The sequence below is a fragment of the Gopherus evgoodei genome, chromosome 2, assembly GCF_007399415.2.
Source record: "Gopherus evgoodei ecotype Sinaloan lineage chromosome 2, rGopEvg1_v1.p, whole genome shotgun sequence".
NCBI lineage: Eukaryota > Metazoa > Chordata > Testudines > Testudinidae > Gopherus > Gopherus evgoodei.
Genome location: NC_044323.1, coordinates 226,091,343 through 226,118,165, shown reverse-complemented (window position 1 = coordinate 226,118,165; position 26,823 = coordinate 226,091,343). Strand labels below are relative to the sequence as shown.

The 26,823-nt window shown below is 41.7% G+C and overlaps 1 protein-coding gene across 1 annotated transcript in view; it reads left to right on the top strand.

The window, feature by feature from the left end:
- Positions 1–1,195: 1,195 nt before the first annotated feature.
- Positions 1,196–26,823, top strand: part of OPRK1 (opioid receptor kappa 1) — a 35,190-nt gene continuing 9,562 nt past the window's right edge. The window contains exons 1-3 of the mRNA XM_030549565.1: positions 1,196–1,385; positions 1,900–2,224; positions 24,556–24,908. Of these exons, the coding sequence (XP_030405425.1) occupies positions 1,959–2,224; positions 24,556–24,908 (619 nt within the window). The 5' untranslated portion in view covers positions 1,196–1,385; positions 1,900–1,958. The remainder of the gene's footprint in view (positions 1,386–1,899; positions 2,225–24,555; positions 24,909–26,823) is intronic.

Here is a 26,823-nt window from a genome sequence, read left to right as displayed (position 1 = left end):
TAACTCTTCAATGAAATCAGAGCATGGAGTCAAGTCTCTGCACTACAAAAGGAGCAAGAGGAACACATACCACCCTGTTGAACTCCATCAAAATGCACAGAAGCACTTTACACTCCGTCACCTGCCATTGTCTTTTTGTGGGAAGCCCTGCTTACCCCACTGTCCATCCTTACAAAGACAGCTAGTCTGTTTCTTCTCTCTGCTGCAGAGTGTGAGCCTAGAGGATCTTCTGTTTTGCTCACCGATTTGGCCTGTAGAGAGAAACCTAGCAGAGCTGTCCACCCTCAACTGGGGTCACATTAATTAAATAGCATCCAGAATGATGTTCAGGATCCAAATCCTGCATGACTGAATATTTTCATCTGATATTCAACTTTTAGGGATTGGGGTTGTGTACTCTCCTCCCCCCATATGCTGCTGCTTTGGGATATAGTTTATGGTGGAATCCCTCTAAACACATATCAGGTCCCTGAGGGGTTAGTTTCTGGTGGAATATAATATTATGGTGTCATGTGGCAATGGCAAAGACTCACAAAAGAGCTGCTTTCTTTTAACACTGTACAAGGAAGCTTATGAGAAAAAGAACAAGGATATTTTTTCTAAATCTACTGTCTCACTCTCTGCGTCCCTGCCGAGCTTCTGCCTATAACTTTCCGTAGATCCCTCCTAACTGACTTCTTGCTGTAGATATAATGAAATATTACACAACCTCCCAATGAGGAACAGTTTGGATCCAGTTTCATGAATCTACATTCTGCCCTCCCCAAAATATATTATGAAACACAATGTGCAAACTTTCCATTAACAGGAAAAAGTCAAAAGGGTTTCATTTGAGATTCCTGTTTTGTCCAGTGTCTTCTAGTTAGCAAAATTTGAAATATTCAGTAAGGGAGCAAGTACCATTGCGTGAAGGCCTTAAAACTGCCTAGGAGGGAAAAAATGGGACAGACAACTTGGAAAAGTGTGTAGAAACGATACATTCATTTAGTGTAGAATTTGTCTGTCTTTCCTTTCAACTTGTCTGCCTGTCAATGTTTAGACAGAAGTCATGTGAGCTTTTGAGCTGCAGGAACTGAGATAGAGGAGAATGTGTGCATTAATGCAGAGTGCTGCTGGAGCCCTGACAGAGTGAGAGTGAGACAGAGAGTGTGTGAGTGTAAAAGGGGGAAGTGCAGGGAGTTGTAGCTGCAGCAGCTGCTGCCACCTCGGAGCTAAAGACTCGGATTAAGCTCCATCTCCAGCACGTTTTCAGCTCTCCAGAGGCATAGATGCTCCAGGTTCAAGCATCCTAGAAGAAGAGTGACACGTCCAAGAGCTGAAAGGATGCTCCTCTACTACTCCTAAAAGCATTTGGGGACTCTGCTCCTTTTTCAGGACTGAAAGAGGTAATTATTGAAATTTTGTTGATCTCATTTAAAGGTGTCACATCTGAATGTGGAAAAAACTCAGGCAGAAAGGCACACAAATGCGGTGAAGGGGGTGGGGTGGGTCCCCCCCCTTCATTGTAGTCAAGGCAGTAAAAACATCTTGAGATTAAGGCACTGTTTGACTTAAAAAAATGTGGTGGGAGGGGGAAACCAGAGGAGTGGAACTGGGCTGTTTCTAAATTCTTATGGTCTCTCTTCTGTTTTGTTCCTAATGTGTAATCTCTAAGTGGAGGAAACTTTAGCCATGCATCTCATAGAGCATTTACCAGCACTTACCTCTTACATTAAACAATGATGAGATTTTAAAATATTGCATTTAATTAAATGGGATTTATTTAAACCTCTGCTTATTAAAATATCCCCTCTCCCCGCCATTGACCCTCCCATCCACCACACACATGATTTTGAAATGCAGGTCTGTTTGAATGGAAAGTTTGCACAGTGTGTTTCATTCTCTCTCTTCTCTTTCAAGCCTATTTGCCTTCTGCTGTCTCCATCCTTGTCCCATCCTGCTCTCTGCATGTGGTAACAATGGATCCCGTGGAGCCCCCTGTGCACATTTTCCGTGAGGAGCCACCCTCCACCTGCTCTCCAGGCCCCTGCCTCCTCCCCAGCAGCAGCAGCTGGTTCCTGGGCTGGGCTGAATATGGCAACAATGCCACTGGTGGCTTTGAAGACTTGCAGCAGAACCACACCAACATTTCCCCAGCAATCCCCATTATCATCACTGCTGTCTATTCTGTGGTCTTTGTGGTTGGCTTGGTGGGCAACTCTCTGGTTATGTTTGTCATCATCAGGTAAGGGATCTTGGGGAGAACTGTTTGGCTTTTGAATACCACACTAAGAAGGCTTCAAATGATACCCCATTGGAAGGGACATAAGGGAAGGAGTGGGAAGAAAGCTTTTTGGGAGGTATAAGGTGTATATCCTAAGAGCCATAGGGAAATGACTGAGCTAGTTGGCAGCTGTTCACATTTTGACTTTTGCCTGGAAGTACAACTAGAAACCCAAAGGAGAAATGGATTAGAAAGTTATAAATTCTGTAGCCTGTGAGTTGGAGGAGAGGAGGTGCTGCCTGGCTGTGTACTGGAAATGTGTGGATAGAGCCCCCACAAGGATCAGAAGCAGTTAATGTTATAGAAAAAGATGAACTAGAATAAAGAGACTTCTTCTGCAAAGCATCCTTTTCCTGGGTGAGGCACCATAAAAGAAAAGAATTGTTTATGGTTCCAGTTTGCATTATTGTATTATCATATTATCTTTTACTGATTTTTTTTTTAAGATAAAGATTTTATAAAAATTTGGAAAGTCTGAATATAAAGATGGGAGTAATTTTTCTTTAAATTAGGCTATTATGGTAGTTTCCAGGATTAAATGCCATTATTGCTTTTGGGCCTGATAAAATCAAAGTAAGCATTGGTAGGGGTTGCTTTTCATATTCCAAATGACAGGACAAAAAAGAGATTTATTTGCACTAATTGGTGTTCACGCTAAACAGCTTATTTAAATGCACTTATATTTACACATATATATTAATGTATATCTTTAATCCCCAGGAAATGATGGGGTGTGACTTTTTCTCTCTACTTTTATAATTTCCCTGTGCAAATTACTGTATCAAAGTACGCCATATAGTGCAGCTCAGAAGGTTTATAGCTCACTTCTTGGTGAGTGAAATCACTCAACCTTTATGTCTCCTGCTTCATAATGTATTTGAATCCTGCAATAAACACTGTGCAATTCACTTTCTGGAGCATTTCAGTGCTTGAGTAAGATAAGTCCATATATGAAAATTAAGCTGACATGAATTCAAAAGGTTCTGGTCTCGTTTGGGTCAAGCAGTTCCAAAATGAAGAAAAAATGTCAATATTGATTCAGATTGAAGTTAGGTGGAAGACAATGTAGTTGTTATTTACAATCAGGTGAAGCCCCTTGATTTTTAAAGGGATTTTATTTTTATTTTCAACACAGTAAATAAGATGCCTGTTTGACAATGTAAAATAATTAGTTTGCTCCAGGCTGTAAATTTTATGCTGCTACCTGCTATCTACTCTGTCCTTTACATACAGTAGAAAATAAAATCCCTAATGTATAGGGAGGACGGAGTCTTTCCCTGACACACCCGCAGTCATAAGGGGAGAACTTCTTTAAGCTGTCAGTCTAATAGTGACAATTAACTAGATGGGCAGCCAAAATAAACTCAGAGCCTCAACCCTGAAAGCAAACTAATAAGTATTATACTGGCTTGTGTGTATTTCCTCTCTCTCTTACTTCTTCCCTCTTGAGATTTTTTTTTCTGGCATCCCCTGCTAGTTATGCATTTCTTTCTGTTCTCCACCTCAGCTTTTTTTGTTGCTCTTTCCTCTTTGTGTCTTCCCTACCTATATTTCTACATGGAAAAGCCTGAGATTGTTCACAATATCTTCCCCCTTCCCCTCCCCTTATTTCTCTGTGGCAAATGGTTTAAAAGTTCTGACATCATTAGAATATATAAAATATACAATAAACCCTAATTTGAAATGTTCCAGTTGGTGTTGCATTGAGTGTTGCTATCTGATTTTTCATAATTCAGTGAAAAATATATTTTACATGTTGCAACAAACTCCTTTTCTCCACAAACACTGGCTCTGCGGGTAGCTTTGGAGAAAGTCGCATTGGAGAGTTATTTCCCTCTGCCATTTCATTTCTTTTTTCTTCTCCTTTCCCTGCTGCCCCTAGCAGTCTTAATGGGGAGGATGATGACACATTGTTGCTCCTCTTTTTTTTTTTTTTTACTCCCCAGACATGTGGGGGAATTCATGTGATGCCCCTCACTGCTGTTTCTACTCCGTACAGTCCCTTCAGGCTAATGCTGCTGTTCCCTTCCTAACATCAGTACTGTTGCTAGGCATTGATGCTGGGATGGGGAGACTCCAGCTTACTACTACTTCAGCTCTTCAGGTAATCAGTTGCCTAAAGGAGGCAGGGCTTTAAATAAGACACCTAAAGTCATGAGACTCAGGATAAGATTGTGAAAATTGGCAATATTGTATCACATGTAGGAGACCCACAGAAGCATTTGGGGACCTGCTGAAGGGCAGAAGAAGTGAGGAGCAGTCTGGAGGGCTAAATAAACCAGCCAACATCCAGCCAAAAGCTGCAGAGTAGAGAGGTCTGCCCTATTCCTCACCCCTCTTGGAGCTGTTAAAACAGCTTGTTGCTAAACCACAAAGAAAAAGAGGTGTCTCTTAAGCTGATTTTTCCTGACCCAAAAAGACTAACTTAATTGGCTTATGAGCAGACTGGGATGGAACTGAGACTTTGATTCACTAGCTGTCTTCCCCCCTGCCCTTCTAGATGGCCCAATGGGGAAGAATATCTAGTCAAGCTCTCCAGAGAATGTTCATTCTGTTTCATGCAAACTTCTGAGGTTTTGAAATTTGTCTTTGTGCCAATGCGGAACAAAACCAAAACTTTAAACAATTTTAATGAAGTGGAATTTTGTTTAAAAGTCCATTGTTGGATCAAAAAGTTGGGGTTTTTATGTGTTTTTCTCTTTCATGTGCATCTGCCCTAGACCTGAGAAGCTTTCTCATTTAAAACTTCATCAAAATACATCTGTGAAATATTTATTTTTTACTTTTGGCATTGTTCATCAATGACAACAAAAATATACAGTTTTGTCCAAAAAATTCCAGGCAGCTCTAATATGTAGCCATTGTGCCTGTTTTAGACCTGTAGTGTCTGAGCTGACTGGTGGTCTGGATTAGGCCTCTGGTCAGTAAATTCAGACTTTCAAAGACTTCTGCCTGAGCACAAACTGTTCAGAGGACTATAGTAACACTGGAGGGAAATGAAGTTAACTTCTCCAGAGCAGGGAGGGGGAGAGAGAGCAAGTCCTCACCTGGGGACTACATCCCCCCGTGAGAGCAAAGGGAGGAATGAGAAGAGAACTCTTTAACTGCATCCCCTTGGAGATAGGACCAAAGATGAAGAGACAGAAGTAGAGAAGAGCCCTACCTCAAGAGACAGCAATGAGAAAGGAAAAGAGAACTAAGGGGCAAAGACAGACTGAGGAGAAAACACCTACCACCTGAGGGATTCTAACTGTGGGAAGAGAGTGGGAGAAAGATAAAAGAACCCCTGATACTGGGGAAGAGGAAAGAGGAAAAATGAGAACTCACACTTGCAGGCCCATCACCAGGGAGGATAAAAGGGAGAGCTCCTGTTTTTGTGGTGAAAGGACTGGGGAAAATAGAGAGTGGGGAAAGAAGGTAAAGAGGAGTGAGAGAAAGCAGACATTCAGTGAGGCCCTCATCAATGGGGGAGGCTGTAGAAAAAAGGGGAGAAGAGGTAGGTGATGAGAATCAAAGGGGAGGGAAAGAGGAGTGAATCTCTACTTCAGTAGATAAGGTAGGGACAGTGGAGAAGAAGGTGGAAGAAAAGGCACTATCAAGAAGGGGTGAAGAGAAAACCTATACCTGTAGGGAGTAGAACTGGGAACAGGAGGTTGAGGATAAAGATACCCGGGCTTCCTCAATAACACCACATTCAAAGGGAAGGTGTGGGCATGGAATGCACAAAATAAGTGAAGTCCAGTCACTGGTGACAGAAGGGAAGAGAGAGAGAAAGGAGGTTGTCTTCTGTGACTGGCCCTGATGAGAGAGGGCAGTAGGAGAAAAGGAGATGTCTGTGGCAGGCTCTACAGACAGCTAAACCCCAGTTAGACTGTCTGGAGAGACTGGGAATAAGGATCCAGCCTGGGGAGAATCAAACTGAGGGAAGAGCTCTAGGGAGGAAGCCCCAAGAGTCAGTGACTTGGGTAGGAACTGGGCCTCCAGCAAGAAAGTACAGAGAATCAGTACTCTATGAGAGAGCAGGGTAGAAGAGCAGCTCAGGAAGGGTGGAAGACTCATTTATTTTATATTTCCTTTGGGACTATTGTTTAAATTTATCAGCAACATGTTCTGAGAGAGATGATGGGCAAAAGGTGTTCTGGGGAGGCTGACCCTGCCACGGAGGCCATATCAGAGCCTAGATAGCAGAGTAAAGAGAGACCCTTCAGCATCACTGTGGGAGTCGATACCCTATTGGTGGGAGGTTAGAAGTGGGAGAACGCCAACTCAGCCATTCCATCCCTGGTGGGATGGGGTGTAGAAGTGAGGTAGAAGATAGAAGAGGGAGCAAGAAGTCAGTGGTACTAGTGGAGAAGTGTGGCCTGGTGGATTGGGACTCCAGAGTCGAGCTGGGTGAAATTTTTCGACAAATAGTTTGTTAGCTGAAAAATGCACTTTTGGGTCAACTGAATCTATTAGTGAATTCATATTGAGTTTGCTGATTAATTTCAATTGAAGTTGAAATGGTCAAAATATTTCAGTAATGTTGAACCAAAACATTTCCTTTCAACCCACACGTTCATTTTGACAAAATCAAAGGAAAGGATTCGTAAAATGACTGAGGCAGAGGACGCAACTGCTCTCCCCTTATACACTTTAGCCTTGTCCCTTATAAATTTAGGGGTATGTAGTTGGTTTATGGGAGACCCAGGTTCAATTCCCTTTTCTGCCAGATGAGGCAGAAGGATTTGAATGTGAGTCTCCTACATTGCAGAACAATGCCCTAACCACTGGCCTACAGGATATTCTGACATGGGGATTTCTCAATCTCTCTTCTTGAAGCTGTTCTGCTTTTCATAAATGATTAGTCACTGGAGCAGGGATTTAAACTGAGATCTTCGAAATCCCAGGTGAGTGCCCTAATCACTGGACTAAAGTTTATGAGGGAGTGGGTGGCACCATCACCACCTCTCCTTCCTCCAGTTGTTTTATGAATCGTTTCCTTGGCTTTTATTAGAATGCCTGAGGGTGAAACAACATGAAATGTTTCCTTTTAACATTACCAAAAGATTTTGTTTTGATTCAAAACTTTTCAATTTGTCAAAAAATGTCATTTTTGATATGACCCAAAATTAAACTTTTGTTGGTTTTTTTTTTAAATTGCCAGTAAACTGGAAAATCCATTATCTTCCCATCTCTACTCTGGAGACCTGGTTCCTGTTTCTGGCTCTGCCACTGACCTGGATCCTCAGCAAGTCATTTCACCTCCTTTTGCCTCAGTTTCCCCACCCGTAAAAGGAGGCTAATATTTATCTCCTGTGTAAAGTGTTTTGAGATGAATGGATGAGAAGTGCTATATAGTACATTCAGAAGCAGTTAAGCCCTATTTCCTTTTAAGTGATTTTAATTAAATCATCCAGAGTTAAATAATTTAAATCAGATTGTCCTTGTGCCTGCAGCAGCCGGCATAACTGATCATTTACAAACATGTTCATTGGGAAGGGCCTATTTCCTTTAGAAGGGCGATAAACTCTTTGTGGGGGGAAAAACATAGTGGTGGTAGTTGTCATTACATAAACTCCTTTTTGCATCATTTGTTTTGGTTACTAAGGATTTTACCAGGCATGACAGCACCAAGTTATACTGCTGTAAGGAGGTTTAGTTATCAAACCAACCATTCTCTTTCTTAACAATACTCAACACAGTCAACATCCTCTTTAACACTTTATTCCTTGCACTACCCCCAACTTTCTAGTCTCCCCCGAGCTCTGCAGTGTCAGTTTGCGCAAAAACCCTTTTAACTCCTTATTCTTTTTCCTCAAATCACTGACATTTTTCAAAGTGATACATTTCTCAGCTGATTATTTTCAGTGTCTCTGAACTTATCTTTTATGTTTTTTTGCACTTATCCCTTAACTTAATACACTTTGCCTGAAAAGTTGTACTCACTAAATACAGTCCTTGAAGGATGGCTGCTTTTTACTTTGGATTTATGCAAAAAGGCAACAGACACTGTTTTCTCTCTGTCCTCTCTGGAGTCTTAGTCTATTTCCTCCTCTACACCTCTGATTTCTTCTCTGTGCTTTTTTGCTTTCACTCTTCCGGGTAGCACATTTCGTTTGTAAAGTGTTAGCTACCAGAAATAATCTTTGAAAAATTGCTGCTGCATTGATCTGGACTCAGGATTTAAAACAAAATAAAACAAACAAAAAACCTAGATGCTATTTTTCCATGGCTGCCAATGGGTCCTATTTTTTGAAAATTTTAGTGGCACAGACCTTTGCTGTGCTCTGCAAATAATTTATTTATTTATGGAATTCAACGGAGCTCTGCTGTGCTCTGCTAGGCATTCTTTTTTTGTTTAATCTAATACCACTCTCTGGATTTTCTTTTTCACCCAAATACTTCTCTAGGGTTTGCCCTTACATTTAACTCACTTCTTCAGCATGGTGCTAAAGAAGCATGGTGCCTCATATTTAAACCATTAAACCATTCCAATGCCATTTCCCTTAATGCTAGGTTGAAACCCTCACACTAAGGGATATCTACATTGCCTGCTCCAGATCTAAGTCAGTGTACCACTGTGTTGGGGTTCCCCCGAGACCTCTTGCACTCAGTTGTCCAAGAACTCCATTTTACTCTAGTCTCTTCACTTAGATTCCTTTATTTAGCATACAGCAAAGCTACACTGACTGGCTTAGATTCAAGCATGGGGGGAGGGGTACAGGGCATACCACACATTCACAGTTAAACAGAAAATCTCTTCCTTTATATGCATTTACTATACATTGCATTACATATTTGGGGATTGGCTTGGTTACTTTGGAGAAACCAATCCCTTTACAGCATGCTCTGCTCATATACTGTCCATACACAATTTATTTTTTAACCTCATCTTACATTCCAGGCCTTTTTTGTCCATTGTTATCTTGCCCATTGTGCATGATTCCATGGGTAGTCCCCCCCCGTCTCTTAAGTAGTACTGACATTGTTTCCAATCTACTGATCCATTTACCTTCCTGATACTGTCTCCCAAGAAATGAGGCTTCACCCATGTCCAGTTACTCATGTCCGGCCAGGCCTACATAACTCACTTGAGCAATGTTTATATTACATTGCAAGTGTCTATATTGCATTTCTACAGCAAGCCATTTTTGAGATATGACACCATCAAAGACCTTAGAATATGCTTCTAAAAGGGAAAAACACATTTTTAAAATTTCATATGCAAACAGGCCTTGTCCCTTTTACACCAGAACTTTTCCTGGCCCCTGCAAATGCAGCTCTGACTAGAGACTTTATAGGAAAAAATTCAGGCAAAATGGTGCTTTCTAGAGACAGTTAGAAGGGATGGAAAGGCGTATTTGTAATGGAAACTGTTTTACAATTTTAATTATGGAATTGCTATCACAGTATTGTACACAGCCACCATGGGAGCTATGTGTCTGTTGTTTCACTCATTCTGGATTCACCTCTTCAATGTGCTCTGTCTTGATTGCCCCAGGAGGTCACCTACTCGGAAGAACTGCTGTCATCAAACTCCAAGACAACCAATCCTGTATTTCTTTGAAAATTATATCGCAAGCCTCCAGTGGTCTGAATAATTCTCTAGGATTAAAAACAGTTTTAACAACAGGCAGTGTCACAGCTATGTGCATTCATTCCTAAAGGAAAAGAGGAGCTTGTACGCTCTAGTTTGTCGAATGTCTTAGGAAAAAAAAAAGCATCATTGAATTTAATGGCATCCTGTGTTACAGGAATAATTTATTAAGAAATGTCATAATGTAGTCAACTCTTTCTCAGATTACTTTTATGTGCTACTGCTGTAAAGATATTATTTGTCCCTTGTCAGTCTCTTACCACTTTTTTGTACTTTCATTAACCTGCGTGTCCCCCAGAAAGGTTTCTCCATGCCTCTTGGGGAGGGGGTACGGGCATGCCCCACAGTTTGTCCTCGGAGGTGGTGCTATTAATCCCATTTTATAGATGGGGAATTGGGGCCCAGAGAAGCTAAATTACTTGCTTAAGGGCACACAGAATGTCTGTGATGGAATAGGGACTTGAACCAAGTCTTCCACATCCTAGTTTAATGATCTAACCACTGGTTCCTTGGTGGAGCTGGGTGACACTTGTGCTTCCAGTTTGGAAAGCCAGTATTTTGAAATGAACTCCGCACTGGAAAGAAAACAAGCATTTTGGAATTTTTCCATTAAAAAAAAATAAATTATCAGTTCTAAGTCAACTGAAACATTCCATTTTGATGAAATTTAAATGTTTTCTTCCAATTTTGTCTTAAAATTGTTTTGTTTTATTATGATTTATGACAGAATATAAAATTTGAAACAAAAATAATTTTGAAATGAAAAATCAAGATGTTCCATTCCAACAAGGTTGACCTATTGAAATGTTTAGTTTCAACTTTTTCTACATCAAATTTTATTGAAATTGACACATTGCCATGGAAAGTTTAGATATTAGATGAAATGACACTTTTTGATAGAAATTTTTTCTGCTGGAAAATTTTTGACCAGCTTTACTCCTAAGTAACTTGCCAAGCCCCCCTATGTCTCAGTTTTCCGATCTATAAAATGGGGATAATTCTTATTTATTTACCTAACTGTGGTGTGCAGCCCATTGCTTTATTATTTCAAACAAAGCTAACACCCCATTTACTAGCACTCTCATTTGTTGAGTTGGAAAGGTGCCTCCCAACAAACACGTGCGTCAGACATGAGTGTACCAACTAAGTCAGCTTTGAGAGAACCAGGGAAAAAGACTTTGATTCTTAGGACATATACATTGAGTGGGGATGGGAAAGGCGGTTCTTTGACAAAAATGATTTCTGCACATAAAGAAAATGATTTAAAAAGGAAAGGAAGGAGAGAGCAAAACGAGGCACAATGGATCTTTATGGCCCTGCTGGGAAGCCTTGTTGACTGCTCTAACCGTCAAGGTTGAAATATTCTTTCTGGAGCCACAGGTTCAAATATAGTCAGGTTCAGCCTTTCATTCTCCGGGAAGGTAAAATGAGTTCCATATAGTTTACTATTTGGACCGTTCAGACAGGTCAATATGCTTCCGCCCCCCACCAACGATGCCCATGTTCCCAATGCTTAAACAGACCCCTTTTCCAGCACTCCACCCCAAAGGTGTGAGCTTCTGGTTTACAGTTTAACTCTCTTGGGCATGCACCAGTGTGAAGCAATCAACACACACACTTTGACAGCCTAACATCTTTTTATATATGCATTTTATATTTAATCATGAATAGAACAGGAGGAGTACAGAACACACAAAACAGTAAACCATCCTAAATGCAATGTCCCTCACTAGCTCACCCTTCCCTTGGGAGTCCTTGGGGAATTGCCTGTGTTCTGTCAGTTAGGCAGGCTGGCAGGCAGGGTCCCCTGCCCCTTGCCTACTCCCTGCAGCAGCCTCCCTTATCTTAATTTGGTGCAAAATGGCTCTCCCCCACATCCCCCTGTGAGTCCCTTTATAGACTCCTCCTGAGGTCACCTTCTTCAATTCTGCCATTTGGTACTTTTTTCATTACTCTCAACCTGTTACCCTCCTTCAGAGCAGAGAAGGAGGTGTCTTGTCCTATGTACAGAAAACCTATAGTCCAAAGGTGCTCTACTTTGTTCAGTGCTGATTGCTCACTATTGTCTCTGGCCTGGCAGAGATGTGACACAAACCTGCAAGCAGGGTGGATCCCCATACATGACAGGCTTTCCTTTACACAGTAATTTCATGACACAATTCATATAATCATTTCCAATTCAGAAGTTGTGCAGACAGAAACCCCAATTTGTCACAGCACATGCTGCAGGATTCTCAAAACCTAGCCATACAACTAGGCTGGTAGATACGAGCATAAATATCTATATGGAGTTTTGTTTGGGAATTTTCAAATTTTCAGTGCCTATTAAAAATCTGACTACATAGTTCAGTGCACAGATAATGGGAGCTTCAGGTGCTCAGCACTTCTGAAAAGCAGGCCCGAGATATCTCAAGTTGGACACGAGCTGGCATTGAAAATTGTGACTTAAGTTACCAATCACATAGTTAAGCGCACAGACACTGAAGGCTAGTTTGGTCAGAAGCTGAGGGTACAGGAAAGAGTGCCTGACAAGTTAATGGTGGAGTAGTTTGGTGGCACTCTGTTTCACTGCATAACTTACAACTGAGATTCCTGCTGCATGGATGCACTACAGAATTAACTCTGTGTCACATGGTTTGTTGAATGTGTAGGAAAATGTCCAGAGTTTACTTTTCTTAATTCTTATATGTTTAATCAGAAATGCTTAATGTCTTCAAAGTATTTTCTCCCAAATCTTGTGGAAGAGCTGCACAAGACACCCTGAATCTGCTCTTGGATCAAGCATTCTTGGACAATGGTGAGCACCCTATATATTATTACATTCCTGACCTTTGCTACATCATTTGTATTGACAGTGGGAAAGAGGGGGCATTGCATGCTGTTTGCTAGGCAGGTCTTATAGTGATACACATTATGTTACATTGCAGGTTGAGAGAGAGAAAAAAAATCTTCATTCCCCCTGAAGTCATCAATGCATTCCTCATCATAACAGTGATGTTCTTCAATAACTTTTATGGAAGATCTACAAAATATTCACTGGAACTATTCAAAAGAATATATCCTGGGGTTATCACCACTTGGAGAGGGATAGTGTCATGTGGTGGGCGCAGACAATACCAGGAACTGGCAAGTAATGTCATCACTCATCTGGAAGTTTTGCTCCTGAAAATATTTGCTCCTTTAATACCAGAAGTTTGGAGACATTTCAAAATCAGGATCAATGATCTGCCACTCAGTAGCTGATTCTATCCCACCTTGTCTTCAGCTGTCAGGGAAAACTCCAGATTGCATGTAAGCAGCTGATTGGGACTGTTCTACATAGCTGCTTCCATGGGTCTTGCCAATGGACAGATACCTTTTCTTTCTTGAATGAATTGTTTGAGAAGAACCATTCCTGGATGGAATTCCCTTTGTATATGCACTGGAATAGAATCATGCAGGGAAGAGTCACCAAGCTCTGTTGGAGAAAGTTTTCCTCCAAATCTTGTTGAATATTGGAGGAAACCTGTCTCATCAACTATATGCAAGATTATGTATAGTCCCAGCAACATACTGGCTAAACAAGGTAGGCCAAATATTTACCACTTCATCTACTTAGTCTTTTGACTCCTTTTCAGTTATAGCCTGTAATGAGGCTGAGTGGCCTCCCTCCAAGTGGGAGGAGGGAACCATTACACACCCCTTGGAGGGTGGAGCCTAGATCACCCTGCCTCTGTCACCGGAAATACTGGGGCATGGCCTGAAGTATAAGAGGCCAGCCCTGCAGCACAGTTGGGGGAGAGCCTGTGAAGGATGCTCTGCCTGTTCTCCCACACCCCCAAGAGGAACCTGCACCTGGTTGGTCTTGATTCCCAGACACTGACAAGGACTGGCCTGGAGTACCTACTGCCGTATATCCCGTATACCCGAGGAGCCGGAAGAGGCCTGGAGGCCACAGGTACTAAACCCTGGGGAGACAGGAAGTGGCCCAGGGGCAGCCCTGGAGCAGCTGGCTGCAGAACCAGGGGTGGCTCAGTTGGTGAGTTGTGGCTGGATCCCCGTCGACGCAGAGGCAGCCAATCCTGGCCCTGCCAGGGCCCTGGGCTGGGACGTGGTGGAGTAGGGTGGGACTGCATCCCCCTGCCAAACCGCACCAGGGTAGCTGATCCTCCTACACTGTGCAAGGAGGCTCTAGCTCTGAAGAGGAGCTTCCCTTACCAGTAGCCTTGAGAGACTGTTCTGGTTTGCTGGTCGCCTGAGCTCTGTCTGGGCCAAAGCCAGCCCTAAGAGGTGGTGTTTAAGGGCTGACTACTTGAGCTACCCAAGCCCAGGCTAAAGCCTGACAGGGACTGCTGTTAATTGCCGAGCCCTATTGTGGGTTCTTGGCTGTCTTGCAGACTCTAGTCCTGGCCAGACAGGGCCAGCCTGAGTGGTCTCCCTCCGAGCAGGAGAGTGAGGAATCATTAAATAGCTCCATCTTGACTGTGTCAAGTAATTTCTGGTTCAGGCCAAACCCAGTGAGGCTGCATTTCTTGGCTGGTAACTGCATTCCACACAGAATCATGTGAGAGAGAGGCAGATTATGAAAGTGTTTTCTCTGAAAAGATTTTACTATATGCTCTGAAGAGAATGGGGAGGGAGTTGCAATGTAGAGTTGCAGTCTCAAATAGAGGAATGGGGGTCCTAGAAGGTCTGTTCTAATCAGGAATAAAAATGGGAAATGGCAACATTATATTCTAAACACAAACATCAGTTCCTGGCCCACCTAAGTCGTCTTTGTGCTGTTGTGGTGTGAAAGAGTGCTGGGGAGGCAAGGGGAGATGGCCAGAACATCATAAGTTCTAGCAAACATGTAAGGCCATAGGAAAGCATTATAAGTCTCCACAAATTAGAGCAGTCCTGGGGCTGCTCAAGCTTGTGTGTGGCCAAATTGTCACCCAGCATCCTCAAGGATGGGGAGGATGTGAAGGTCCTGTACATCCACCATTGCCCTCCTCACATCTATGCCAAGTAGAGCTTAGCCAGGCCCCAGAGAGTTTAAATGCACTCACTGAACTATACTTTCAAACTCTACTTGAGTCTTCAGAAAGTCTTCACCATAATGAAGGGCATTTCAGGCAGGAAGGGCTAAGGGCATTTCAGGCAGGAAGGGCATCCACCAGTGCTGGTTCATGGTATGTAACAGAGAGCGTGTGTGTATGCACATGAACGTTCAGTTCTGGCCTAGTACAACATTTTATATGAATGGGTGTATTTGAATAGCTAATGGTCAATTTCCTCACCCAAGGCAGGATTTTTTAAATCTCTCAGTTAATGATCAGTGAATATGAGAATAGCTGCTGTTGAGATGTCAGGACCTCCTTCTAGAGGTAGTTCCAGAATAACTGGTTTGTCAAACACTGTCCAGAAGAGGAAGGCTAATTAGTCTCCAGAGAAGATCTGAGTTTGGCCCAAATAATCCAGGAGTGCTATGTCTGCCACTTCAGACTTTTCCCTGAAGTATCCCATTAGGAAAGATGGTACTTGATGCAGTGAATGCTATAGGAGATAACTGGAGAGGTATGGAGGCTATTAAGAACTGGGTAGTATGCAACAATGAGGTGAGGAAGATTGAGGAATGCATAGAGGCCAGAGGTAGATCCCACATGATCTCTCCCAAGCGGAGGCACTAGAGCTGTACCCCACCCAGAACATCAACAGGCTATGGGGACTTGAGACCACCCTGATGAACCAGCTCTTCACAGATAAATACACATGGGAAGGGTATGTCATATAATGTGATTTTTATTTCTCACAACTTCTGAGATGTATAGTGTCTTATGCTTACTACTCTGAATGTTCCCTGATACCCCAGTGGGCATTAACAGAATGTCTATTTAAGATGCAACTCCCATTGTGACGTTCCCCTGGTGTTATCTGTACTGGTGATCTGCTAGGCTAATCCTCAAATCTGGAAGCCAGCCTTACCCTGCTTTACTGTGAGAACTCCCACTCCTGGGCTGTTCACTCACAGGCTCTGGCATGTAAGCTGCTCCCGGCTTGTGAGTGAGCACTTTTGGTCAGTTGCTGCTTGGATTGTGCAACTGAATGGCACTAGCTAATATCTTCGGTCCCAGACACAACCCTAGGAACCTCCATCTTGCAGTATCCAACGCTGCAAGCTTATATGAGTTCAACAATTTAATAAAGAAATTGATATGTACCACACTTGTTATCCCAAGGGGAGCCTCTGACATCTTCAAACCAAATGCCCTGCTTCAGGTAGAATAAACAAACACATTTATTTACTACAAAAGATAGATTTTAAGTGATTATAAGTCAAAGCACAACAAATAGGATTTGGTCAAATCAAATAAAAGCAAAACACATTCTAAGCTGATCTTAACGCTTTCAATGCCCTTACAAACTTAGATGTTTCTCATCACAGGCTGGCTGACTTTCCCAGGCTTTCCCCTTGATCAGCGCTTCAGTTGCTTGGTGGTGGTGTCTGTAGATGGAGGGGGAAGAGAGAGGAAGAGCATGGCGAAAGTCTCTCCTTTTATCATGTTCTTTTTTCTGTCTTGGCTTTGCGCCCCCCCCCCCCCCCGCCTTCAGGGTCAGGTGAGCATTACCTCACTGTAGTCCCAAACTGACCAAGGGAAGGGGGGTGACTAATCTGAGAGTCCAACAGATCCTTTGTTGCTGCCTAGGTGTCCTTTGTTCCTGTGATACTGGGCTGGGTTTGTCCTATACATGCCCTGATGAGGTGTGAACTGCCCCTTTGTTCCTGGAGAGTTTTGCCTGGGCTTGTTTTAAGACGTGAGGACGCATTTTCAGCCTCATAACTATATACATGAAATTACAACCTATAATATTACTATAACAACAATGCTCAGTCATCATGAGCCTTCTGAAGACACCTAACATGAAAAACTTTGCATTGGATACCACACAATCATATTATAAGGATGAATGTGGAGGTGCAGGGTGTTCCCCCGAGATACAGAATGTCACAGCCATGTGTCCTAATTTTCAGCTACACAGTAATCAGATGGAGCATGTCAGCTATCAGTGCTCCTTTCTATTTCCACGGTAAGGCAGAAACCATGTGCTTTGCACTGAGAACAGACTGAAGATGTTTCCCCATGAGTAGTATTCATGCAGCGTACACACCAAGCCTCTGTTTGAGTGTATTGAATTTCCCCCCATTTTACTCTCCCACAGCCTGACAAACGCAGCCTGACAAAAACAGTTCCCTTAATAAGATTGGGCTGCCACTAGTCAGGATCTTCAGAGGTAACCATTCCTTAGCTCTTCAGGTGCCACAGCCCTTGCAAAGGAAGAAAGGGGGAAATGGCACCCTGACAAGCTTCTACTGCGTCACCCCATGAGCAATGAGACCTGTGCCCTCCACCAGGTGACACCTGGCCCACAGCATCCATTCAAGTGAAGGATAGAGTCTCTCCTTGTTGGACCAACTACTGAAGCATACAACGTACCTGGTTCTTCAGGAACTGCCAGGCAGAACTTGGAACCTTTTGTCCCAGAGCCACTGACACCTATTGAGGGAGGTTATGGTGTCCTGCAACAAAACCTCGCTGCAGGAAAGAGGAACACTGAGGCTGAAGAATGCTACATGGACAGAGAAGCAGCATTCACTAGGGAGGTGGTGAACTGGACCCATGTGAGTGCAGATTATCAGAGCGGGTTATCCAGCTTCCTATATACAGAATTCCTGACTAGTGTGGCTGTTTCCAAGGGCCCCCATTTTGCCTTACATTAGAAGTTCTCATCCTATCTAAACTGGAAGACCGTGATGACTGCAAGGTTAGTGAAATGGCAACATCTCAAGATTTGAGCAAGAGAAAATCCAGCTATTGCAAGAGAAAAAGATTTGCATCAGATGGTTTAAAAATTGTAATTTTTGTCTGTTTTTATTAAAACCTATTTAACTTAAATCACTATGTTTTTGGACAAAGGAAGTATTTCTTAAAATCTAATATCTTTCTCCTTTCAAGTGTGAGAAGTCCTTGAGTCTGGTTGCTTTCTCAGCAAAACCATGGGACACCAAACTTGACATTACTGCCATTAGTAAAGGTAAAACAGAAGCTTTCTTCTTAATTAAAAATGAACAACCCCTTTGAATCTTCTTTATCCAAAGGGGTGGGGGGGGGCGGGGAGATGGATTCATAGTGCAGCATGGCTTTGTCCTCAGTGAGTGACTTAGACCATGTTTGGAGTTTTATGAGTCTTCTCCTGCCCTTGAATTTACAAAATCCAGTACTTTAGTACAAGTATAAAAACTCAAACTTTTTGACCTGATTTCAAGCCCCATAGATGTCTCATTCAGGGGAGTAGTTATAAATGGAGGCCAATGTGAGGATTTTAACTCTTGTTGACCTTTGAAAGTTGGGATGAATTTCTACAATCAGAGATATATGTAATTCATATCAGCATGCTGTGGCTCTTTATCCTCCTCTAGGGCTAAACCATATATACAGGGTTAAGTCTATTATTCCATTTGAGCTATTAGATCTAGTCCTTTAGCTGTAGCATCTGAGGTTCATGCTTTTTGATCCAGAGTTCCCAGATTGACTCCCCACAGATGACCCAATCTATATTGCAAGGGAACTGACCTATTTAAAAAAATCCTCTGCAATTCATAGTTAATATTTTAATAACAATTTTTGTACAAAATTTTAACTAGTTACAATAAGATTTATAATGAACAAGTAAACGTTATGGCAAGGATTTTAAAAATGAGCATCTCAAGCTTTGCTCCGAAGTCCATATTTAGGCAGCTAAATCAGTGGCCTGATTTTTCAGAAGTGCTGTATCAGTGGGAGCTGCTGGGCACTCACCACTCTTGAAAATCAAGCCACTTATTTAGGTGCCTAGTTACAGACCTAGGAATCTAGCTTTAGGCAACTTTTTTTAAGTCTTATCCTATAATTAGTATGTTAAAGTTAATTTCAGTGACAGACAACTCTTGAATTTGTGTGATAACAATAATAATGATTACTATGAAAGTGTGAATTGATTTTCTGGGGTCCCTATTACTATAAATTTGAGACTGCCATGAATTCAGAATGTAGTGATAACACATGACCTAAAATGTGAATGTGAAGGTTGCAACATACTGATTTTTACACTCTATGCTGGCTCTGTGTTAAGTTTCATATTGACATACATTTTTAAATGACTTTTAAGACTATAAAAACATTAGATTCATTCTACTTCATATGTCTCCAGTCTTTCATTACGTTCTGATTCAATTGGTATTGACAAAAAAGCAAAACAAAACCAAAAAAAACAAGGAGTCCTTGTGGCACCTTAGAGACTAACAAATTTATTTGGGCATAAACTTTCGTGGGCTAGAACCCACTTCATCAGGTGTATGAAGTAAAAAATACAGGAGCAGGTATAAGTACATGAAAGGATGGGGGTGCTTTACCAAGTGTTATGTCACTCTAACAAGATAAATCAATTAATAGCAAGATACCAAAGGAGGAAAAATAACTTTTGAAGTGGTAAGAGAGAGGCCTGTTACAGACAGTTGACAAGAAGGTGTGAGTAACAGTAGGGAGAAATTAGTATTGGGGAAATTAAGTTTAGGTTTTGTAATGACCCAACCACTCCCAGTCTTTATTCAGGCCTAATCTGATGGTATCTAGTTTGCAAATTAATTCCAGTTCTGCAGCTTCACATTGGAGTCTGTTTTTGAAGTTTTTTTGGTTGAAGAATTACCACTTTGAAGTCTGTTATCGAGTGACCAGAGAGATTGAAGTGGTCTCGTCCTGGTTTTTGCATGTTATGATTCCTGATGTCAGATTCGTGTCCATTTATTCTTTTATGTAGAGACTGTCCAGTTTGGCCAATGTACATGGCAGAGGGGCATTGCTTGCACATGATGGCACATCACATTGGTAGATGAAATTGGTATTGAGTTTACCCTAAATAGATAAATATTGAGATCTGGGGCCTTTCCCAGTTATGCCCCTTGCTGCTGCTATCCATGGGAATTTCACACAAGAGAGCATAGCACAATAGCATCCATCTGTAGCTTAAATAAATGTTTGACATCTGTTTTTTGTATGTTTTAATTCATTGCGACAGCTGTCGTCCTATACCACTTCTTTGCTAGGCCTCATTCTATTTAATGCATTTGCACTTCACATATTAACCACTATCGTAGAAAGTTTTAGAATATTTGTCATTCTTGAAAACAAATTGATCTCATACTGAAGTGGAACATTTCAGCCTGAAAATGTTATTTTGTCAAAGTTATGTCTGGATGAAAAATGATTTTGAGCCTCTTTTTAGCTTTAACTAAACTCATTAAAGCAATACTATAATTTCTAAATCCTCATTCTCTTTGTCCCTGCTTGGAACAGTATTGTCAAAGAATCCTTACATATTAGTAATGTACATTGATACTTTTCTGGAATGTGTACCAATTTGTTAACACTGTGCCTACCAAACCTCAAATTTCCCTGTAGGTTTATGTTAGCTGTGATTTTTTTCCCCTCATTACTCACTGTCTTGAAAAAAATGTGTAAGTGTTGACGATGTGTCCTGTTAAATAGCTGCTACATCCTACCCCAGAAGTGAGTGCATTGCAGTGATGGGTGAAATAAGACACATAGTAAAATTTTCAAAAGTGCCTAAGTGACTTAGGAGCCAAAGTTCATTTAAAGTCATTGGAAGTCAGTAGGCCTTAGGCTTCCAAGTGCTGAAGTTGCTTAGATGCTTTTTGAGAATTTTACTCATAATTTGTGAGCAGACAAATGGCATTTCCACTCTGCTCCTTACAAAGTGGACACACTTTATGGTCATTTTTCTTCCTGGGGTTTGGTAACTTAAACAATAATATCCAAGCATAAATTTAAGCCAAAGTTTTTCCTCTAGGATATCTCTATTCCTCTCAGGTATGTTAGTACCAGAGAGGCTCCAGCCACCCCTATTATTTGCTAGCTGGAGATAACAAGATCTACCTATGAACATTAGACAGCAGAAATTATTCTGCATCTTCATACAGGCTTCTAGCACCTGAGCTTATGTTGACTGAGGATAGGAGCCTTTCACTTTTATGTAGGATCATCAAAACTGCTACTCTGTTACATTTCTCATTATATCATGGACAATATTTGACCCTCTTTCTGTGCACAGAACTTCCACTGAAATTAATGGGGGAAGGGGACTGGGGTTGTGCAAAGACAGAGGGTAAACTATGATCCATAGTTTATAAATATTTTCTTAAGGCTCTTTGAGAACTTTAGATGAAAGACAGTAAATGTGAGTCATCTTCTATGTGCTGCATTAAATCCAACAACTCTGCTCTTAGTCCCGTACTTGACATTTTAAAACAGAGACTGATATTTTCCTCACAGCTGAAGTTAAACTATTGGATCAATAATTTTAATTTTCTGCAGCATCCCTGAACTTTTTTTTTTTTTTTTTAAGGAAACCATGGCATTTTAAGTCAATACTTTTACCCAGTACAAGTGCAGGCCTGTGCAAAGCAAGGTACTTGGAAAACCAGGCTTCCCATAGACCACTGACTTCCATTGTCTGAGGTCATAAAAAAAACAGGGGAGAGAGAGGACAGCCAGTCAACCAGATATCTCTTCACTTTTTTGTCATGTATTGGAGAGTACAAGTAATATGTGATTTTTGAAAATTCTATCAGCACATTATGGCATCTTTCTGGTTGCTTCTACTGTGCATTTACTAATTGTTTGTCAAAGAAGCTGTCTGACTCCAAAGCTGATAATAGAAGCATTTCTGAATCTAGAATCATAGGGTTGGAAGGGACCTCAGGAGGTCATCTAGTCCAACCCCCTGCTCAAAGCAGGACCAATCCCCAGATTCCCAAGTGGCCCCCTCAAGTATTAAACTCATAACCCTGGGTTTAGCAGGCCAGCATTCAAACCACTGAGCTATCCCTCCCCACAATCTAGCAGCAGGCAGTCACAGCAATGAAAATGAACCTAACTCCATTCCATGTTTTTTGCTGGTAACTGATCTTATGACACCAATAATGATAAAGCTAAAGGGGCAGGGCCTCAAGCAGCATGTCGAAGTGCCGCCGTGGGCAGCAGGTGCAGTCTGTGTGACTTTAGGGTGGCACGCACGTTTCTGCCACGGCAGAGGCAATTCAGCAGCAGCTTCTATGTTTAGCTGAAGCCGCTGTGGACAGCTAAACATAGAAGCTGCCGCCAAATTGCCGCCACCGCGGAAACGCACCTGCCGCCCTAACGGCGCACGGACTGCCCCCGCCACTCGCGGCGGCAATTCAGTGCGCTGCTTGGGTGCAAAAACACAGGGACTGCCGCCCCTTGTAGATTGCCGCCTCAAGCACCAGCTTGGAATGCTGGTGCCTGGAGCTGGCCCTGTAAAGGGGGATAAGGTGCTGGGCTAAGATATGTCTGTGTGTGTATGTGTAAAGGAAGTCCAGCCCTGACTGTGCTTTCTCTCTCTTCCCCCGCATCTTTCTCCTGCTCCTGGTTTTGGAAGAACTCCAAAGGGTGGAGGAGAATGGTCCACTGGGGCCATGTGGAGGGTTAAAGGGCTTATGTGGGGGCGCTTGGGTTGGCTGTCTGTTCTCCCCACCTTCGGTTCTCTGCTCCAACAGCTCTCAGGTATTCTCACTGCAGTGTGGGCTGCTTTGGTGGAGACATGAACCTGACTTTTGAATATTCAGTGACTTTGGCAGGCTGCCAAACTTTTTTTGTGGTTGCAAGTGAGAGACTGAAAATGGCAATTTGAACACTTTCTATCTCAGCCAAATCTGAATGGAATTTCATGGGATAAATAAAAGGCACTTGTGTAGCTCAAGGGGATCTCCCTGGTAAGTATCAAAGGCCTCTCGTCAACAATGATAAAGTAAAGGTCACAGGAATCCTCTGTAATGTAGTGTTAGGCAACTGCTACCAGCTCCTTCTATAATATATTGCTAGGCTACAATGAAGCCAGGTGCCCTCTCACCCAAGGTCACTAGTGCTTCTGGGTGAGACATTCAAGTTCTCTCAACTTGCAGATTCAGGAGACGAGCAGAAAAGATAATTTTCCCTTCTAATCTTTGAGAGTCTTTGGACAGCAGTAAACAGTCTGATTCCCCTATTGGGCAGCAGATCTGTGAAAGACATCTGCTACTGCAACCTGATTGGACACTGATCATAGGGCCATAATGCCCATTAGCCTTAGTTTGGGGGCGCACTTATGGAGAGGTAATTGTGTAGGAGGGTTCATGAAAGTCTTCTCATTACTAGACTTTGTACATTTACTTTTATATTAAAAATTAAGATTTTAGGAGAAAGTGGCTGTGTTACAAAGTGTTGTGCTCACAAATTCTAGGTTTTCAGGTACAAATCAATTATATACCCAAACAGGTAGTTAGGCACATTAATGCCTGTTTACACACACATTTGAGATCTGTGGATAGAACAAGTTTGAACAAGGAAAAGTTGTTGTGACTCTTATAATACTTTCAGATCTATAGAGAAAAAGTACTCTCTAAAGGAAAAGTAGCAGAGTCAAAAGCAGATCCAGATTTCCTGAGACCCAGTCTCTTGTACAATTAGCAAGACCACAACTGTCCTAGAATAATAATGCCTGACTAGTGTTTATCAGTATATTCACGTTGACAATGATGAGAAACAATCAATATTCTGTTGCGTGCCACCTCAGAAACTTTAAGGGCCCGCCGTTGAAAATGTGGCCCCCATAGTTTTGTATGCTCTTGCAGGCCACGTTTCTTAATCGGTGTTACACAAACCAACAAAATATCAGTTTTGCTTGAATGTATATCGAGAAAATAGTATTATGCTTAATATAATTTTTATGGACTCTAGTAGCCTATTTAACCAGGTATCTTATTCTACACTCTACAGGACACTTAGCTTGTGTAAATTGGCATAGCTCCCATGAAATAAATTGAGAGATGCTAATTTACAGCAGCTGAGGATTTGGCCCTGCAAGAGTAATGATTAATGGTTTATTCATGCCATAGCATGGTGAGACGAGGATACCCATTCTGTAAAAAAAAACAAAACAAACAAAACAACAAAAACCCAACAGGCAGTAAGGTACATCTACACTGCAATAAAAAAGCCATGACACCAAATCTCAGAATCCAGGTCAATTGACTCAGGCTCATGGGCTTCAGGCTGTGGGGCTAAAACTCGCAGTGTACATGTTTGGACTCAAGTTAGAGCCTGGATTCTGAGACCCAACTCCCTCTTGGGGCTTCAGGCTCAAGCCTGAACATCTACACTGCAATTTTTAGTCTCACACTTTGAACCCCACAAGTCCAAGTCAGCTGACCTGGGCCAACCACAGCCATGCTATGGATCTTTGATAGCAGTGTAGATGTATTTTCAGATGCTTGTAAGGAAAGGAACTGCTAGACTTTTCTATCACTTGCAAATGAAGCAAATAATTTTCTCATTTATTTATAGTTGGATTTTAGAGGATGAAACTAAATCTACCATCTTCATAATGACTTGACTAATTTACATGATCCCGTTAAAATTACTCAAAAATCCATTTTTGCCTCTGGCAAGAAAATCTAATTGGTGATACAGCAGCAGCAACATAGCTGAGAGACTAAATGTAACATATTTAATATAATCCTTCAGTCTTGAACGTGCTTGCATTTTTGTCCAAAAGATTGTTACAACACAGTTTCCCTAATACACTAGCTTCATATTTTATAGCAACACATTCATTAAGATTTATTTTTCTTGTACTTCAGGTATACAAAGATGAAGACAGCAACGAACATTTATATTTTCAATCTGGCTATGGCAGATGCTTTAGTTACTACGACTATGCCTTTTCAAAGCACTGAATACCTGATGAACTCTTGGCCATTTGGGGATGTGCTGTGTAAAATAGTTATTTCAATTGACTATTATAACATGTTTACCAGCATATTCACATTGACCATGATGAGTGTTGATCGATACATTGCTGTGTGTCACCCTGTGAAAGCCCTGGACTTCCGCACTCCTCTCAAGGCAAAGATAATCAATATCTGTATCTGGCTATTGTCCTCATCTGTTGGTATATCTGCCATAGTCCTTGGAGGCACCAAAGTCAGAGAAGGTGAGCATAATTTTGATCACTTAAACTCAAATTCTTTTGCTTCTAAAATAATAGAATTGTAAAAATGTAACTTGGAATACTGAGTAGAGTGGAACCTTATTGAATCCCACTTCACTAATTCATGCATCATTTAAATTGTACGTAAAAAACCCGATCACATTTTCTCAGCAAAATTGTAATAGTGGAATACTTCTCTAAGAACTCATATTTCTAAGACTTCAATACTTAAATATGCTACAGAATATTATAGTATGAAATATTAAAGTTAAAGATAAGATACACTGGTCAACTAAATGAACAAATGACATTTTATGATGCATTATCCTTGATAAGTCTAGGAGGAAGAGGTCAGGGTAAAGGTCTGAGATTTGCCAGGAGAACTTCATGAGAGAAGTTTCAATGGAGATCGGAAAATGGAAGCCAGATTGGTGTATGAAGAACATCAAGCAGAATTAGAAGTCAGAGGCTGATTGCAAATAACCGATTCAAGGAGCTTAGGGAAGAAGAGGGAAAAGAAGATAGGTTTTGGTACGTCAAGAAAGGAGTTGGGAGTAGGAGCAAGATAGGGCAACAGAGAGGCATAGGGTCTATGGGACAGGTATCTCAAGCTCCCATTGCCTATAATGGGAACTAGCATTCTGAGTAAGGACTGCAGGGTTACCCCTTAGAAGCAGAGTTTCCCTGTAAATGGACATGCATGCACAAATGAGTTTCAGTGAATCTGAGTACTCTGGCCTACTAGATCAGTGCTTTAAACCTATGCCAAGTGAGTGTAAAGCACAACCATCCTGATAAGGTAGAGTTGAACACTTAATTTGCACAAGCTACAAAGTAGAAGGCAGCAGAGAATTGGGCCCTATAAAACAGAATGCTCTATATTCCAAATGGAGGAACATCTGAGGAAAAAGTAGAAACATTTTGATGCCATGCTTCTCCAATGAAAGATTTAAATGCATAAGATTAGTAGATCTTGACTTTTTTAGGTAGAGTCAGAATAAGTACTACTTAGAAGAGCAAGAAGCCATGTATTGTAATCTATATCTGCTTTCCTCTAAATATTTGTGTCACTTAGAAGATTATGAATTCCAGTGCATATTCAGTGACTTCAGATTCCATCTTAAGTAAATGTAAGCTATATTGTGAACCCCCACTGAGAAGATGAGGACAGTTATAGCTCCTGTGCTCTCTCTTACTCAAGAATTTTGTTGGGTTAGCACTTTGAGCCACCCAAAAAGTGGGTGAGGATGGAGCAGTGATGTGGTGTGGCCATGACCCCACTGCTATGGCATCAATCAGCAGACATGGTCAGCTACAGAATGGAGCTCATATTGTCCCTATTATGGGGCATAATAGTGGCTGCATATCTCTAAACATTGTGGAACTCCAGCAGACAGGAATCTATGAATTTTATGAAAGATTGCTCTACCCAATTATGAAAGCAGCTGCTACCGATTTCAATTTCTGTTAAATCGTTTGGCATAGATCCATGCAAACAAAACATTAGCAAGTTCAGAGAGAAAACTTTTTGGCTATTGGTCTGCACTGGCGTGCAAAACGTATGGATTTTGTTCCTGATCTTAGGTTGCATTCAGACCTTTGGAAAGAAAGTGTCTTCTCTTGCTCTGCAGCAGTGGTTCTCAACCTGTGGCCCAATCAGCACAGAGCTATGGCCCATGTGACATCCTCAGGGCCATACTCCTAGTATTGGATCTGGCCCACAATGGTAACTAGGTCGAGAACCACTGCTTTTCAGGAATTTTTTGACTCATAAAGCATCAACAGTCTCAATAAAGCTATAACTGGCTCTGGAAAGAGTTCCTTCCAGGTATCCTCAGCTGGGAAGAATAGATGTCTGGCTTGCTTATAAAATATTTTTAAGGATTTGAAACACTTAAGTCAGCAAGGTACCTAGGAA